The sequence below is a fragment of the Hirundo rustica genome, chromosome 2 (genome assembly GCF_015227805.2).
Source record: "Hirundo rustica isolate bHirRus1 chromosome 2, bHirRus1.pri.v3, whole genome shotgun sequence".
NCBI lineage: Eukaryota > Metazoa > Chordata > Aves > Passeriformes > Hirundinidae > Hirundo > Hirundo rustica.
In genome coordinates this window covers 117,667,722-117,683,346 of record NC_053451.1, presented here as the reverse complement: position 1 = coordinate 117,683,346, position 15,625 = coordinate 117,667,722, and the positions used below count along the sequence as shown (strand labels likewise).

General features: G+C 48.6%; 1 protein-coding gene across 2 annotated transcripts in view; it reads right to left on the bottom strand.

Annotated features, from left to right (window-relative positions):
- Positions 1 to 15,625, bottom strand: part of RUNX1 (RUNX family transcription factor 1) — an 89,984-nt gene that overhangs the window by 38,113 nt on the left and 36,246 nt on the right. The window contains exon 4 of one of the 2 annotated variants that reach the window (XM_040056839.1): positions 666 to 857. The exons of the other annotated variant lie outside the window; for it this stretch is intronic. Coding sequence (XP_039912773.1) covers positions 666 to 857 — 192 coding nt within the window. The remainder of the gene's footprint in view (positions 1 to 665; positions 858 to 15,625) is intronic. 2 annotated transcript variants of the gene reach the window in all.

Here is a 15,625-nt window from a genome sequence, read left to right as displayed (position 1 = left end):
TGGAGGTGGGTGAGCAAAGGGAGGATCAGAATGGACCCCTTAAAATATGCCAGGCCTCCCAAAATCCGAAATTCAACCATCCAAGATTCCAAAAATCCAAGCATCCACTGGGAAGCCCCTCTTCTCACTCCTTGAAGGCTCTCATGTGTCAAAGATCCAAAGATCTCCAAGGAGAGACGGAAGCCCAGCAGGGCTGTGAACCCTTGTAGGCCGCAGGGATGGAGGTGGGCGAGTGAAGGGAGGATCAGAATGGACCCCTTAAAACCTGCCAGGCTTCCCAAAATCCAAACATCCACAGGGAAGCCCCTCTTTTCACTCCTTAAAGACTCTCACATGTCAAAGATCTCCAAGGAAAGCCCAGAAGAGACGGAACCAGAGCAGGGCTCCAACCCTCTGAAGGCCACGGGGTGGAGGTGGCTGAGCAGAGGGAGGATTAGAATGGACCCTTTCAAACCTACCAGGCTTCCCAAAACCCCAAACTCAGACATCCAGCCTTCCCAAAATCCAAACATCCACTGGGGAGCCCCACTTTTCACTCCTTGAAGGCTCTCACGTGCCAAAGATCCAAAGATCTCCAAGGAGAACCCCAAAGAGACGGCTGTGAGGCCCCGCAGGCCGCGGGGACGGAGGTGGGCGAGCCGGGGGGGAGGATTTCGGGTACTTACCCTGAATCTGACTCTGAGGCTGAGGGTTAAAAGCTGTGCTGTGGTTCAAGGAGGCTCGAGGGTTGGGTGTGGGGGCTGGGTGGTGTGGGCTGACCCTCATGGCCGTGCGACGCAACTGCTCCAGCTCGCTCAGGCGCTCAGAAAAGGACAAGCTGCCGGGCTTTGTCTGCTCATCTATTTTCTGACGATGTCCTAGTGTGGGAGGGGAGGGGAAAAAGATCAGAAAAGCTCACTTGGTACATGAGGTCGGTTGGTTTTGGTTTATTTTTAAGTTTTTTGGGTTTTTTTTTCCCTCCTCTTTTTTGTAACCCCTGATCTGCCGGTGAAGGTCCTAAGCTGGGACCGTTGGGAATGAATCTGAAATCGCGTCTCATGCGTTGCAATCTCATCGTGGGGCAGCCTGATATGTGCCCAGGGCTGAAGAACCTGAGCCACTGCAAATTTCAGGGGTTTTCTACCCTTCCCATGGTTTCCAAAAGGAGGAAACAGCCTCTGTGCTAAACCTGCACTGCGATAACTCCTCGAAAATTCGATCCCAGATTGTTACCATGGCTATAAAACAACAAGCCAACTCAAATCCTGCTTTTGGATTCTTGTACGATGGTTTTATGGACAGGAATGGGAAATAAACGCCGGCAGAACTGAAACTGGGATAATGAGGTTTCTCTTGGTGGCACTGGGATCTTTGGGAACGTGAGGTCCCATCAGACACTCAGCTCTAAGGGAGGAAATGATGAATTTAGAGCGTCAGCCAGGGCACAGGGGACTTGGGCACAGCCACGTGGGAATTACAGGGCCCAGCACTTCCCAGAGCAGCCCTTGGAGTCCCCATGAAGGTCCGGGGTTGGGAGGGGACAGGGAAGGTCCCAGAGAGCCAGGACAGCATCAGGACGCACCCAGATTCAGCGGGAAGGACTGAGGTGACACCTTTCTACTTCCACTGTCCCAGGCTGCTCCCAGCCCCAGTGTCCAACCTGGCCTTGGGCACTGCCAGGGATCCAGGGGCAGCCACAGCTGCTCTGGGCACCCTGTGCCAGGGCCTCAGCACCCTGCCAGGGAACAATTCCTGATTCCCAATCTCCCATCCAGCCCTGCCCTCTGGCACTGGGAGCCATTCCCTGTGTCCTGTCCCTGCAGCCCTTGGGAATTGTCTCTCTCCAGCTTTCCTGGGGCTCCTTCAGGCCCTGCAAGGCCACCCTGAGCTCAGCCCAAAGCTTCTCCTGGCCAGGCTGAACAATGCCAGCTCTGCCAGCCTTTTTAAAGGTCGTGGCCTTGAGGCTGCCAGAGCTCCAGGAGCCTTTGGACAGCGCTGCCAGGGATGCACGGGCTGGGATTGTTGGGGGGTCTGGGCAGGACCAGGGGCTGGACTGGATGATCCCTGTGGATCCTTTCCAGCTCAGGATACTCCATGATTCTATTCTATGATTCCATGATTTCTGCACATTGGATTTGTCTCAGGACATCCTGGACCTTTGTGCCTTATCTTTCGTCCTCCTTTCCATCGGACACTGTTGTCCTGCCAGGAATGCAGCTCAAATCTCCAGCCCAGAGGTCGAACACCTCCATTTTTCTACTTGCTCCCTTGAAGAAAAAGGGGAACTTGTGGCAAGGAAAGGGGGAATGGCCTTAAGGTAGAGGAAGGCAGGGTTAGATGGGATATTGGGCAGGAATTGTTCCCTGGGAGGGTGAGGAGGGGCTGGGATGGAATTCCCAGAGCAGCTGTGGCTGCCCCTGGATCCCTGGCAGTGCCCAAGGCCAGGTTGGACACTGGGGCTTGGAGCAGCCTGGGACAGTGGGAGGTGTCCCTGCCATGGCAGGGGTGGAATGGGATGAACTTTAAGGTCTTTCCCAACCCAAACCATTCCATGATTATATAAAAAGTAGGCATTCTTTTATTTTCTTTTTTTAATCCCCTGTCCCTTATCCCACAATGCCCCCCTTAGCATTTAATCCATAAACATTCCTAAAAATCCTGCTCTCAATGTTGAATATCACTGAATAAGCAGCAAGAAGTTCTCTGCAGAGCCCTGCAGGCCCCTTCCTCTACAGAGACCTCTTTCAAGCCACCCTGACAGCTCAATCAAGACACAGGCCCATTTTATGCACTAAAAGGAAAATGTGCATTTAAAAGCAGTTCCCAGTAGCTGCATTTCTAAAATTAAATTTTATAACTTGTCTTATGGTTCCAAATCTCAGTGGCTCGGCATTTCTTCCCGTTGCCAGGCCCTTTGGCACAGCTTGAACTGTCTCAGATTCCGCGCTGTGCTGTAAATTATCCCGAGGGGAGGGGGTGGAATTAAAATATAAAAAGACATATTATATAGCAGTGGTTTCATCATTAAAGACACCCATTAGGGCTTAAAAAAAAAAAAAAAGTAGAAATTAAAAAAAAAAAAAAAGGAGGGGAGAAGCAAAGACAGATGAAAAGGACTTTTATCTGATGTTCTGGTTGGTCGGGAGCAAACGCTGCATTTGTCAGCAGAGAAACTCTGGAAGCTCCTCAAGCCTTGGGCTCCTGACCCTGGATGTGAACGCCAACATGTGGAGTCACACAAGATGTGTAAAATACCTCATCCACGGGGATTATTTTAAGCTCCAGTAGGCTCAACCCAGGGCTGGCAGAGCCAAGAGCCACATCCTTCCAACTCCAGCCCCACGCTGGAATTTATCCCTGATTTCAGATTCACCTCGGACATCTCCTCAAACTTGAAGGCCAAGTTTGAGCTCCCGTGACCTCCCCTTCCCCTCCCACCTCTCCTGCAGTGCCAGGCTGCTCCCAGGCTCCTCTCAGGCTGGTGGGAGGATCTCAGGTCTCACAGAATTCCAGGATCCCTGAGGTAGGCAAAGCCCTCCCAGCCCATGGAGTCCCAGCTGTGCCCTGTACCCCTTAAAACCTGCCAAGCTTCCCCAAATTCAAACATCCAGGCTTCCCAAAATCCAAACATCCACTGGGAAGCTCCTCTTTTCACTCTTTGAAGGCTCTCGTGTGCCAAAGATCCAAAGGTCTCCAAGGACACCCAAGGAGATGGATCTCATCCCCAAAGAGATGGATCTCAGTCCCCAGCCCGGAGCTCTGAGTGCCACATCCACTGGACATCTCCAGGGGTGGGGAACTCCAAACCTCCCTAGGAAGCCCATCGGAATGTTTAACAAAATTCTGTGAGAAAATTCCTCCTGCTGTCCAAAATTCCTCCTGATTTCCAAGGTGTCTTCATACCCTGCATGCACCAAGCCAAACTTAGCACCCCCCCCCCACCCCTCCCTGTGCTGCCCCAGAGCATCCAGCTGAATTTTGGGAGTGTTTCAGCCTCCTGTGACTCCCAGGGGTGCAGGGGCACAGTCAAGATCTGTCTCGCCCCTTGAATTTGTGGAAATTCCCTTCGTGCCAATGCAAGGGAGAAAGAGCAGCACCGACCGGTTCCTCCTCGGGAGAACTCTGCTGCTTCTGTGCCTGCGGTTTAATTTTGGGCGGGAGACACTCGGAACCACGGCCAGGCGATTGTCACCTCAAGGTGCAGCTCCCAAAATGCCTCTTTACCCCGCCAGAAAATCTATTTATTATCTCTCCTCCTGTGACCGCGCAGAACCCGCTTGGCACCGAAGCTCCACAGGAGAGAAGCGAAGGAGGGCGTCAGGAAAAACGTCACGGATATAAATACTTCTCCCAAGCCACTCTCAAAGCACAGGCAGGCCTTTGTGAGGGCGACTTGCATTTTGGTGTTTATTAGCTCCGCTTTGAAGTTCCCCTCTAAACACCTTGCTGGAGCAGGCACAGTATCCTCAGCTCACCCCTGGCAGAGCTGGGACTGTTATTAACCCTTTTTTTCCAGCTGGAAAAATGGAATGACAGAGAAACGAGGTTTGCCCTGCCCACGGCCAGCAGGTGACCCTGTGACAACCACTCTGCTCCCAGCCCCGTGAGGTGACCACAAGCCCGCACCTCCCTTTTCCAGGATGAAAAAGAGCAGCAGGAAGGAGTTTGGAAGCTGCTTTGGCTCTGCCGAACCACTTTTTTGGCCACAAATCTTGATGAAAACCGCTCACAGTTCCAGCTGTTGAAGGAAGACCTTGGCTCAGAGCTCACACGAGGTGGAACTGCTGCCCTCTTCCCTTCCCCGTGTCCCCAGAGGGTTTTGTGGGTTTTTTTTGACAAGGATCAATTAAAAGAGAAAAGAAAAGCGAAAAATTTTTTCCCCTCAGGTTGCAGGGTCGGTGTTTGGGACTCTGGAATAAACAAGACACGCAGCCAGCTTGGCTAAACCACAGCTTTTGCGGCCTTTTTGCCTTTTTTTTTTTTGTTTATCCCTTCCAAATGCTGCCCGAGTGAGGTCAGGAGGATTCTTTTTTTTTTTTTTTTTTTTTTTGACATGGAATATTACACAGGGAGGGCAGGGCAAACCCTGGCTCTCCCGAGACTTTTACAGCGAGGCAACATGAGAGAGCTTCCCCTCTTAATGGCAGGGAAATGCAGTTTTATAGACTGCGAGAGGCCGCGGAACACTCAGCCTTGGCCCGCAGCCAGATGTCGGGATCCTGGATGTGGAAATGACAGCGGCGGAGCGGCTTGGCAGCCCCTGGCTTTGTGGGGAGCGGTGGCTCAGCCTGGGATCCGCAAGGAAAAGGAACGCGCTTCCGTCACTTTCCTTTTCAATTTCGAATTTTCCTTTAGTTTTTTATTTTTTTTGCAGGCATCCTTCGATGCCTTTCGGAGAGGCAGAATTGGGTAAAGCAGAGGCCAAGGAAAGGCGTTGCTCCTCTCCTTCTCCCAGCTGGAATTCTGGTGGAAAACCAGGACCATTGTCCCAAGCAAACACTGCTGGAATGGATTCATGGATATCCCTGTCCATGGCAGGGGGTGGAATTAGGTGATCTTTAAGGTCTCTTCCAAACAGAACCATTCTATGATTTTATGGGCCTTTTTTTTGGTCTTTAAATCAAGTTTTTTTGTTTTCTTTTCCTTTTAATTACTCCACTCTTCAGTCACTTGCTGTCATCCACTCCCAAATCAGAGCACAGGGATCTGAGGGAAAGGCTTGGAGCTGTGTCAGGGAAGGTTTGGGCTGGGGATCAGGAAAAGCTTTTATTTCTCACATTATTGATTTTTTTTTCTTTATTCCTTTTCAAATTTCAATTATTAAACTGTTCTTATCCCAACCCATAGGGTTTTGGGTTTTTTTTCCCAATTCCCCTCTCCATCCCACCATGGAAGGTGGGGGCTCAGTGTGGTTTAGTTGCTCCTGGGGTTAAGCCAAAACAGGGGAGTTTAATTAAGCTGAGCCTTTGTCCCTGAATTCTTCCTCTTCTCTCCTCTGCCCCCTCCGCTCTTCCCATGTGGAATAGGAAATTTCACACCCCAAAAATGAAATATTCCCAGGAAAAAGCAGAGCCTGGCCAGGCTTTACCGAAGTAAGGAGTGAGTTTAAAGAAACCTGTCTGCTTGAAGGCACTCTGGGCCTTGATCCAAGCATCCCCTCTTTTCTGGTTTTATTGAGGGGTTTGGGTTGGCTCCAGCTTTAGTGAGGTAGAAAATCACCAAAATTCCATTGTGTCCATTAAGAGAGTGCTGAACATTGTTCTGTGCCTCGGGGCTGAAATGAATGCGATTATTTCGTGTAATGATGAGAGGAAAGGTGCTCACTCATATCGTTCTAGGGAGCGAACACCGTGTTCAGTGCAAAAACAAAAATTAATATATTCTTGAAAAGAAATGAGTTCCTCACCCATAGAAATGTTCAGGGACAGGGCTTGGAGCAGCCTGGGACAGAGGAAGGTGTCACTGCAGGGCAGGGGTGGAATGAGATGAGCTTTAAGGACACAACCCAATCTTGTGTTTCTATTAATTAAAATATAATGCTTCTATATTATTACCGAGCTGAGAAATGCTATAAAATATAAATGCTTGCAAAACAAGCATCTTTATTTTATTAACAGTGCCTAAACGTAGTTTTCCTGTGTGCCAGACATCCCAGAGATGGAATTCTTTGCCCACCCTTTTCCCTTGATCTCCTCTCTGCACATCAGAGGGATCAGCTCAGTGTCAGAGCTCGCCAACCTCTTCTCCATCGTTCAAAAATAATTCCAAAACCCACTAAAAACGGAATTAGGCACCTTGTAGGGTATCTGCTATTTCCTGCACAGATCAGGCAGGCAGAGTTTCAAGGAGATACATCAGCAATCACAATTTTTTTTTTTTCCCTGTTTTCCTTTAAGTGCTGGACAGCACAAGCCTGATTTCCAGCCAGAAGGAACATCGTGACAGACAGGAGATTATCCCAATATTCTCATGCCCTGCCTGTAATTAGCATCAGGAGCAGTGTTGGTGCTGGATAAATGTGGGAATCAGGCCCTGGTTCCATGGCCAGGCTGATCCAGAGGAGCTCTGGGATATTAGGAAACCTTCCCAGGTGAATTCTCTTATCACTTCCCCTGCAAAGCTCAGCCTGGCTGGAAAAATCTGCTCCTCACTTGGAATAACTGCAGCTAAAATGATGTTTTTGGTACAATCCCGTGCTGAGCATTGAAACATTCCACCAAGTGATCCCGGTTTTCTGTGTACCAAGAAGGCGAATTGGGATTTACAGATTCCTGCTCGCACTATTTTACCTGGGAGCTTCTTGCACCTCCTTTGGAAGTTCTGGAATTTTTTCCCCTGTGTGTTTTAACGGTAGCTGGACAACATTTTGACAAGATTTTTTTTTTTTTTTGTGTAGCATTCCTTTTTAAAATAATTTAAAAATTATTTTAGATTTCTTTTTTAAATGCAGATATTTTAGGTAGAGGAAAATTTGTAAAAAAGAAGGAATTCTATCCCAGGACAATTAAGAGATTAATCCCCTTGCCTGATATATTCTAGGAAATGAACTTCAGCTGACAGAATCCCAGAATTTTCAGGGTGGGAAGGAATTCCTGGAGCTCACAATATTTTGACTCGATAGTTTTGCATAGCTCCTCTTTTTAAAATAATTTTAAATGATTTTAGATTTCTTTTTTAAACACAAACATTTTAGGTAGAGGAAAATTTGTAAAAAAAGAAGGAATTCTGTCCCCAGACAAACCAGAACAGGTGGGAGAGTCCAGATTAATCCTCTTGCCTGATATATTCTAGGAAATGAACTTCAGCTGACAGAATCCCGGAATTTTCAGGGAGGGAAGGAATTTCTGGAGCTCACCCAGAGCAGGCAGGGTCACCTGGAGCAGCTGACACACGAATGCATCCAGGTGGGTTTGGAATATCTCCGGAGATGGAGACTCCATGCCCTCCTTGGCCTTCCAATTTCCAATTTCCTGCTCTAATTTCAGGCTGGGAGCCCTTCCCATCACTGATCCTCTGCCCAGTTGTGCCAGGAGATCTCCAGGGGGAACATTCCCGGGAAAAGGGACAAGTGGAGGCTTTGCTTTCCCTCTCTCCATGGACTGTGAGACCACAGCGTGCTCCAGGCTGGGTCTCTCCCACTCTCTCCCTCCTCCTGATGAACACAGAAAATCCTCAGGTCTACCCCGAGCTCCCAAACCCAGGAAAAGCAATCCTGACACATTTCTGAGGCAGGAATTTTTCCTCCTCTCGCCCAGCTCTGCTGGTGAGGCCTGTGAGGTACAAAAGGCAAAGCACAAGTGTATTTCCACTAAAACCACAATTGTTTTGTGTAGAACCACCTAAGCTTCTGCTGAATCTGTGCCCTGTCTCTTGTGGAAGTGTAATAATTATCCCCTGGAATTAACCCCAGGAATTAGGTCATGGCACTGAAGTAGAAGTCACGGAGTGTTTGGGGTTTGGAGGGAAGAAGCTGATCACAAAAAATTAAATGAGTTTGCAAAATTACAGCCTTGGCTTTCTTTTCCCTTTCCCTGTCTCAGCCTCTAAAACCCCAAGCCCTTGAAGTTTGAATGAGTCCCAAGTCAAGCACTGCTTTGCCAAAAGTCTCTTTTGTTTCTTTCTGCTTTGCATCTTCCCGAAGTGCCCCAGGATTCCCCTCCAGCCACGGCTGGGGCAGCAGAGACGGAGATTTGTCTGCAAGAGAAGGTGCAGAGTGAGGCCCGGCCAGCCGAGCACCAGCTCAGGGAAAGACCGAGAGAAAAACAAAATACAGGCACAAAAAAACTCCCCTCTCCGAGGGAAAGCTGCTGAAAACACACGGAATCCTGGAATATCCTGAGCTAGGAGGGATCCACAAGGATGATCCAGCCCCTGTCCCTGCCCAGACCCCCAACAATCCCAGCCCGTGCATCCCTGGCAGCGCTGTCCAAAGGCTCCTGGAGCTCTGGCAGCCTCGGGGCCGTGCCCATTCCCTGGGCAGCCTGGGCAGTGCCAGCACCCTCTGGGGGAAGAACCTTTCCCTAAAATCCAACCTCAATCCCTGCTGGAACAGCTCCAGCGGGAGCTGCAGCCCTGGGGAGCTCTGCCCTCGGTGCCCTTTGCTCCAGCTGGACAAACCCAGCTCCCTCAGCCACTCCTTGCAAGGCCCCTCCTGACCCTTCACCACCTTTGTGCCCTCCTTGGGACGCTCTCCAAGAGCTTCTGATCTTTATATTGAGACACTCAAAACCGCCCCAGGACTTGAGCAGCCCTTGGGAGGAGGTTCTGTTAGTGCTGGCCACAGAGACCTCACCCAGCCACCCCAATCCCCCTCATCCCGAGCGGGAAAAGCCAGGGGCGAGGACAATTGTCACCTCTGCGGTGACTTCCAAGCGGGGCAATGGTTGTACAAACACCAGAGGAATTGCTCAGGCAGGTGCGTTTCATCACGAATATCTGGAGGCACTGCAAGGGCCCCATCGCTCACCCTCAGACAGGGCTGAGTGAGGCACCTGCAACCTAAAGGTCAGGTCCTGTGGCTCGGTGTTTATGTAAGCCAGGGGAGTTTGGCAACACCAAATTAAATTTATTCCCCGTAGATGCTGACTGCTCAGGCTTTGACCGCTTGCAGCTTCGCTCCTGCCCAAGAAAAGGGTTTAACTGGGGCTGCACCCCTCCCTCGAGCTGAAGAGCTTTGCTTTTACCGAATCCAGTGCCTGGCGTCACCACGCCATAGTTGAAAAGACCTGGCCTTCCACAGAAGTGAGTTTGGCTATTTTAATCTGTCCGTTCCTCCTCTGCACCAATGCTCCACTGCAAACTCATAAATTTCACGTGGTTCTGCCTGGGCTTTATTTTAAACTTCTGGAATCCTTTTTTTTTTTCCTATTTTTTCTTTCTCTCTTTTTTTTTTTTTTTTTTTTTTGCTTCCCTGATTTTCTCTGCAGCTGCAGGGAGATATAGTGAGCTACTGTGGAGCACTCTGAAAGCAGGGCCTCTGAGAAGTTTCCAAACTGGATACAAGCAGGTTATTCTTTGCCTTGTTTTCCTTGGCTCGGCCCGAGCGGCGCAGGGTGAGTCAAACTGGATTAACTTTCGAGAGGGAAGTGGTGTGGTCAACCCAAACTGTTTGTGGTGAGATCGGGGAGATACGTGGGGCAGGTAATGAGGAACAGCCCGTGGTGCTGGGCTGGAGGGAGGAATCAGACAAACAGAATCCTTCAGAATTAAATCGACGCCGTCCCATAAATGTTTTATTTTTCCCGCAGCATTGTGCGCTGAGGGTTGTGACACAGCCTGGCTTTTCTGGACTGGTCAGTCCCAGAAGGACAGCCTGGTGGATGTGGGGCTTGATGGACTCGAGGACCAAGCTCAAAGGAAGAATAAATGAGCAAAGGTCAGGCACTATTAAAAAAAAACAAAACTAAAATGTCTCAGTGTTTTGTTTATGACTGGGGAAATTCTTTCTGCTGTCTCCTCCCGTTTTTACATGCTGTTCCTAATCTGTTCCGTGATTAAGGAAGGCAGGGAAGATGTTCCCATCCTTCTGTCTCTTTAGGAGGTGTTTAAGTGATTTATGAGGACATTGTGTCCTTGTAGTACAGACGACTCCTGCCCTGATGATTCCCAAGCAGAGCTGAGATGGCTTCCCATGGGATCATGGAATGGTTTGGGTTGGAAGGGACCTTAAAGATCCCTGTCATGGGCTGGGACACCATCCACTATCCCACGTTATTCCAGCCTGTCCTTGGGCACTTCCAGAGATCCAGGCGCAGCCACAGCTTCCATTCCAGGACCTCCCCACCCTCCCAGGGAATGATTCCTTCCCAATTTCCCATCCAGCCCAGCCCTCCTTCAGCTGAAAGCCATTCCCTGTGTCCTGCTGCTCCATCCCTTGTGAAAAATCCCTCTCCAGCCCTTCTGGAGCCCCTTCAGGCACTGGAAGAGCACAATTCTCTCCCAAGCATTCTCTCCCTCCTGCTTTGCACACCCTCACACAGCACACACACGGGATCAGCCTGACCTGAGATGTCTCACGAACACCAAGAGAAAACGCATTCCCTCATTGCAATTCCCAAAAAGCAGGAGCACAAACGGAGATGCAGAGCAAAAGTGAAGCCTTTGCTCCGTTCTTCACCACAATGAAGCAGAAGCCTGCGGTGTTTTAGTGTGAGCCTGCAAGTGGGGAATGCTCCAGCTGATAATCCAGAACAGGAAAAGCTGGGAGGAGCTGCAGTGCAGGTGGGTTTTCACTCTTTGCAGTTGTGTTTCAAGAAAAAAAGAGGGGCTGGTCATTGAAAATGCTGCGTAGCGTCCTCCAGCCTCTCCCTCACACACGTGGTGTTTGGAGGAACCCCTAAATAAGGAATCTCCTCAAAAACTGAGGCTCTAAAAAAGGCCCTGCACCACCAAAATCTTCAGCACACAGAAGTGTCTGAGCTCTCCATGAGGGCTGGAAGTTTCCCTCTCCCTTCTCCCAGCTCCCTGAGGAATACAATATCTTATCAAAATGTTGTCCAACTACTGTTAAAACACACAGGGGAAAAAAATTCCAGAACTTCCAAAGGAGGTGCAAGAAGCTCCCTGGGTAAAATAGGGAGAGCAGGAATCTGTAAATCCCAATTTGCCTTCTTGGTGGCTCTGTACACAGAAAACCGGGATCACTTGGTGGAACATTTCAATGCTCAGCACGGGATGGTACCAAAAACATCATTTTGGCTGCAGTTATTCCAAGTGAGGAGCAAGATTCTTCAAGCCAGGCTGAGCTTTGCAGAGGAAGTGATAAGAGAATTCAGCTGGAATGGTTTCCCAGAGCTCCTCTGGATCACCCTGTGTCCCGTCTCCTGTGGGGAGCTGGCTGGAGGGATCAGCTCACAGAGGGAAGGAAAACTCTGAAGGAAAACCTCTCATCTGCCAGTCCTGAGGGACAGCAGGATCGATGCTCCAAGAGCCCGGCTTTGCCAGCAAATATCCTTCTGGGAAGGGGAAAGGTAAAACAACTCCCTAAAACCCACAAGATGCACCTCCACTTAGGGGATCCAACGCCAGGCCCATCCTTTCCCAGCCCCACCAAACCTTCTGTTCCCTCGTGTTTTCCAGTTCCTACGGAAAATGGTCTCATCCCAAAAGGTCTTTCATCTTCCTCCCTGCTTTTAACAGCTACAAAACCTTTGTAGCGAGTGCAGCCAGCAAGAGAAAGCCAGGCCTAGCGAGACACGTTGGGGAATAATCTCCATTTTCCCCTGATTCTGGTTTTGTCACAGTTCAGAGCACTTCCCTCTGATTTCAAAGATCAAGGAGGGTCACCGAAGCGATTAGGCTGAAAATCACGTTAATTCAAGAGGAGTGAAAAAAAAAAAAGAGCAGTGTGGGATGAAGTGGCTAAGAAAAGTTGGAGTTGAAATAATTTCTACGGGACCGGGCCTGACTTAAATTCATTCCTAACAACCCACAGTGCAGCAGCTCTGGCTTCCCGAGTCCCTGATTTCTCAAGCAAGGAGCTTGTTCTGATAAAAAACTTCTGTGTTTCATTAAAAACAAACAAACAAACAAACAAAAAACCCAACAAAATAATTTGAGAAGCAATTCTACAGGATCTGCTGCACTCCCAGAAAAGCAGTGTTGTCACCAGGTTTCCTGCTCCACATATTTGACCCTTTCGTTGAACTAAATAAATTACAAATTCCCTGCCTCACGTTGCCCAGTCTCAGCTCTCCAGCCTCAGCAGGGAGACTGAAAAACGCCAGGGAAAATAATCCCATTCCATACGGGAAAGGACTGTCTGCACTGTGAATCCTCAAGGATGGGAGCATTAAAAACCTACTGAGGTCCAACTTATGGATAAGGAAAAAAAGGATCCTCACCATCACTGCTCTGTCCCCGGCATTCCTATAAATTTAATAATCCAGTGCACTACCAACCTGCTAAATTCCATAAATATATAAAGAGGCTACCAAAACTCTGGAGAGGGATTTTCACCAGGGCACGGAGTGACAGGACGATGGGGAGTGGCTTCAAACTGTCAGAGAGCAAGGTTAGACGGGATATAAGGAAGAAAAGCTCAGGAGTGGCTAGAACAGTGCCAGGAAATAGTCACATTTCAGTTTTACCTCCAGACAAAAGACAAGCCTGTCTTTCCCTAATGAGATCCTTTAATTGTTAGAGATTTGTAAGTTTTCTTCAAAATTAAAAAAAGGAAAAATGGAAGAATGTATTGGCCAGGAGGTGACTTTGCTTTCTTACAGAATTTATATCATGGAATGGTTTGGGTTGGGAGGGATCTTAAATCCCACCCAGTGCCACCCCTGCCATGGCAGGGACACCTCCCACTGTCCCAGGCTGTCCCCAGTGTCCAACCTGGCCTTGGGCACTGCCAGGGATCCAGGGGCAGCCACAGCTGCTCTGGGCACCCTGTGCCAGGGCCTCAGCACCCTGCCAGGGAAAAATTCCTGATTCCCAAGCTCCCATCCAGCCCTGCCCTCTGGCACTGGGAGCCATTCCCTGTGTCCTGTCCCTGCAGCCCTTGGGAATTGTCTCTCTCCAGCTTTCCTGGGGCTCCTTCAGGCCCTGCAAGTCCACCCTGAGCTCAGCCCAAAGCTTCTCCTGTCTCTCAGCCTCCGTAACTCCAGGTGACTGGAAGGATCTGATAATCCACCACTGAAATTCATATGTTGGGTACTTTCCAATAACAAAATAGTTCTTTTTTTTTTTTTTTTTTTTTTTTTTTTTAAAATGGTTTCTAAGCTGTTACTCGGTATAATCCAGCCCCAATTTCCAAAATGAGGCACTTGCAGCAGAAAATGAGCAAGAAATAAGGGCATTAATATTATGTCAGCCCACTGAAATAATGAAAAGGTTTTTTTTTTTTGGAGAAGAGTTTGACTTTTACTATTATTATGTTAGGAAAAAGTTTTTTGGGTTTTCCTAAAAATGACCCCAGGCAGGGTAAGATTCCCTTCAGAACAGAACCAGCAGCTTTTTAGGCTCCTTCTCGACTCCTGCTCAGCAATATTTTCCCCCTCTCCCCACCCCTCAGCATCCCACACTTGGATATTTTATTTTCCCAAAAATATTTGGGAAAACTACATATTCAAAAGGGAATAGTCACATTTAGTGCCCATCTTAACTTTAAACTGAGGCTAAATCCATGTAGCCATTTCCTTTCACATTGCTTCCAGGCACCTGGGCCACGAGTGAATTTTTTAAAGCTATGTAGGTTAAAACAATTCAATGAGGAAAAGCAGAAAAAAGCAGTCAAAAGGAGAAAAAAAACCCGTAATTTTTCAGCAGATGTACACAGCAGGTCAAATGGCCTAAGGGAAATATTTAATTTAGGACTCAGACTATTTCTACCAAGTTTCCTAACCAAAAGTATTTTCATCAGGAGCACTACTCTTGATCTGGCTTCTGCTAATGATTTTCCCCATGGAGTTTGCTCATAAAAACAGAAATTGCTTTATGAATCATAGAATCAGAGAAGTTGGAGAAGAAAATGATGGGTTAGGTCATCCTGCCCTTCTCCCTGACAGTGCAGCAGGATTTCTTTTCAGAAAAAAAGAAAAAAAAAAGACAAAAACATTTTGAAAATAAGCATCTATTCAGAAGTGGGGAATAAAAATGCTCAGTTCAAAAGAGGTTTTAAAAATCCATAATGAAAGCAGGGGAGGAAGAGCCAGCATTTTAAGTACCTTGGCTCTCCTTATGAGCTGTGACAATTCGAGAAGTTTTGTCTGGGTAGGCAGAGAGAGGAATCCAATGGGAAAAAAAAAAAAAAAAACAAAAAAAAAAACCAAAGAGACCAGAAAATGTGGAATTCCCACAAATGGGAATTTGTCACAATTAGAAATGCTGGACAAAGACCTGGACAGCCCAGCAATCAGGACCTAAGGAAGGATGGGATGTGCAGGAACACAATGTCCACCAGCTTTTGTGCAGAGCAAAGGTGGCCCTGTGACACTGTTATTGTCACCTATTGTCACCTCCACACATCCCAGAGAGCCCAAAAGCCACAGAAACCCAGAAAGGCAGGAAGAGCCCTTCGGGATCACCCAGTCCCACCACCAGTGTCACCAGAATCGCCCCAATCCGTGTCCCCAAGGGCCACAACCAGACTCCTCTGGGACAATTCCAGTGACAGGGACTCCATCACTTCCCTGGGCAGCTCAGCCCAAGGCCTGACCACCCTGGCAGGAAAAAATTGTTTCTAATCCTTAATCTCAACCTCCCTCGGCCCCTTATTGCACTTATTGGAATCCAGGCTGTCTGAGAACCATCAAAACCATGAAGGAAAGGTATCAAAAAATGTTGTTGGAGCTGGTTTTAGGAGATTAATCCAAAGCTGTTTGTTGGAGTTGGTTTTGGACCTCAGCAGGTTTTGCTAGATCTCTGGAAGACAGCAGGAGCTCAGTTTGTTCCCACTGCTTCCACAGATCTCTGGGGAATCAGGAGAAAGCACATCTCGGCCTGTTTGGAATTCCTTCAGCTCGAGTGACTGAGTGAGTCATGGATCCGGGGGAACGCTCCCAAAGATCGATTACTGCAACTAAAACACTCAAGTCCAGCAGTTTTTGTTTTGATTCCCGTCCCAATCCAAGCAGGCTGATATCCTTCTAAATCCCTTCAGTCCACGCCAGGCCTGCTTTGACAGGGCCCACCGCAGATCCAGGCC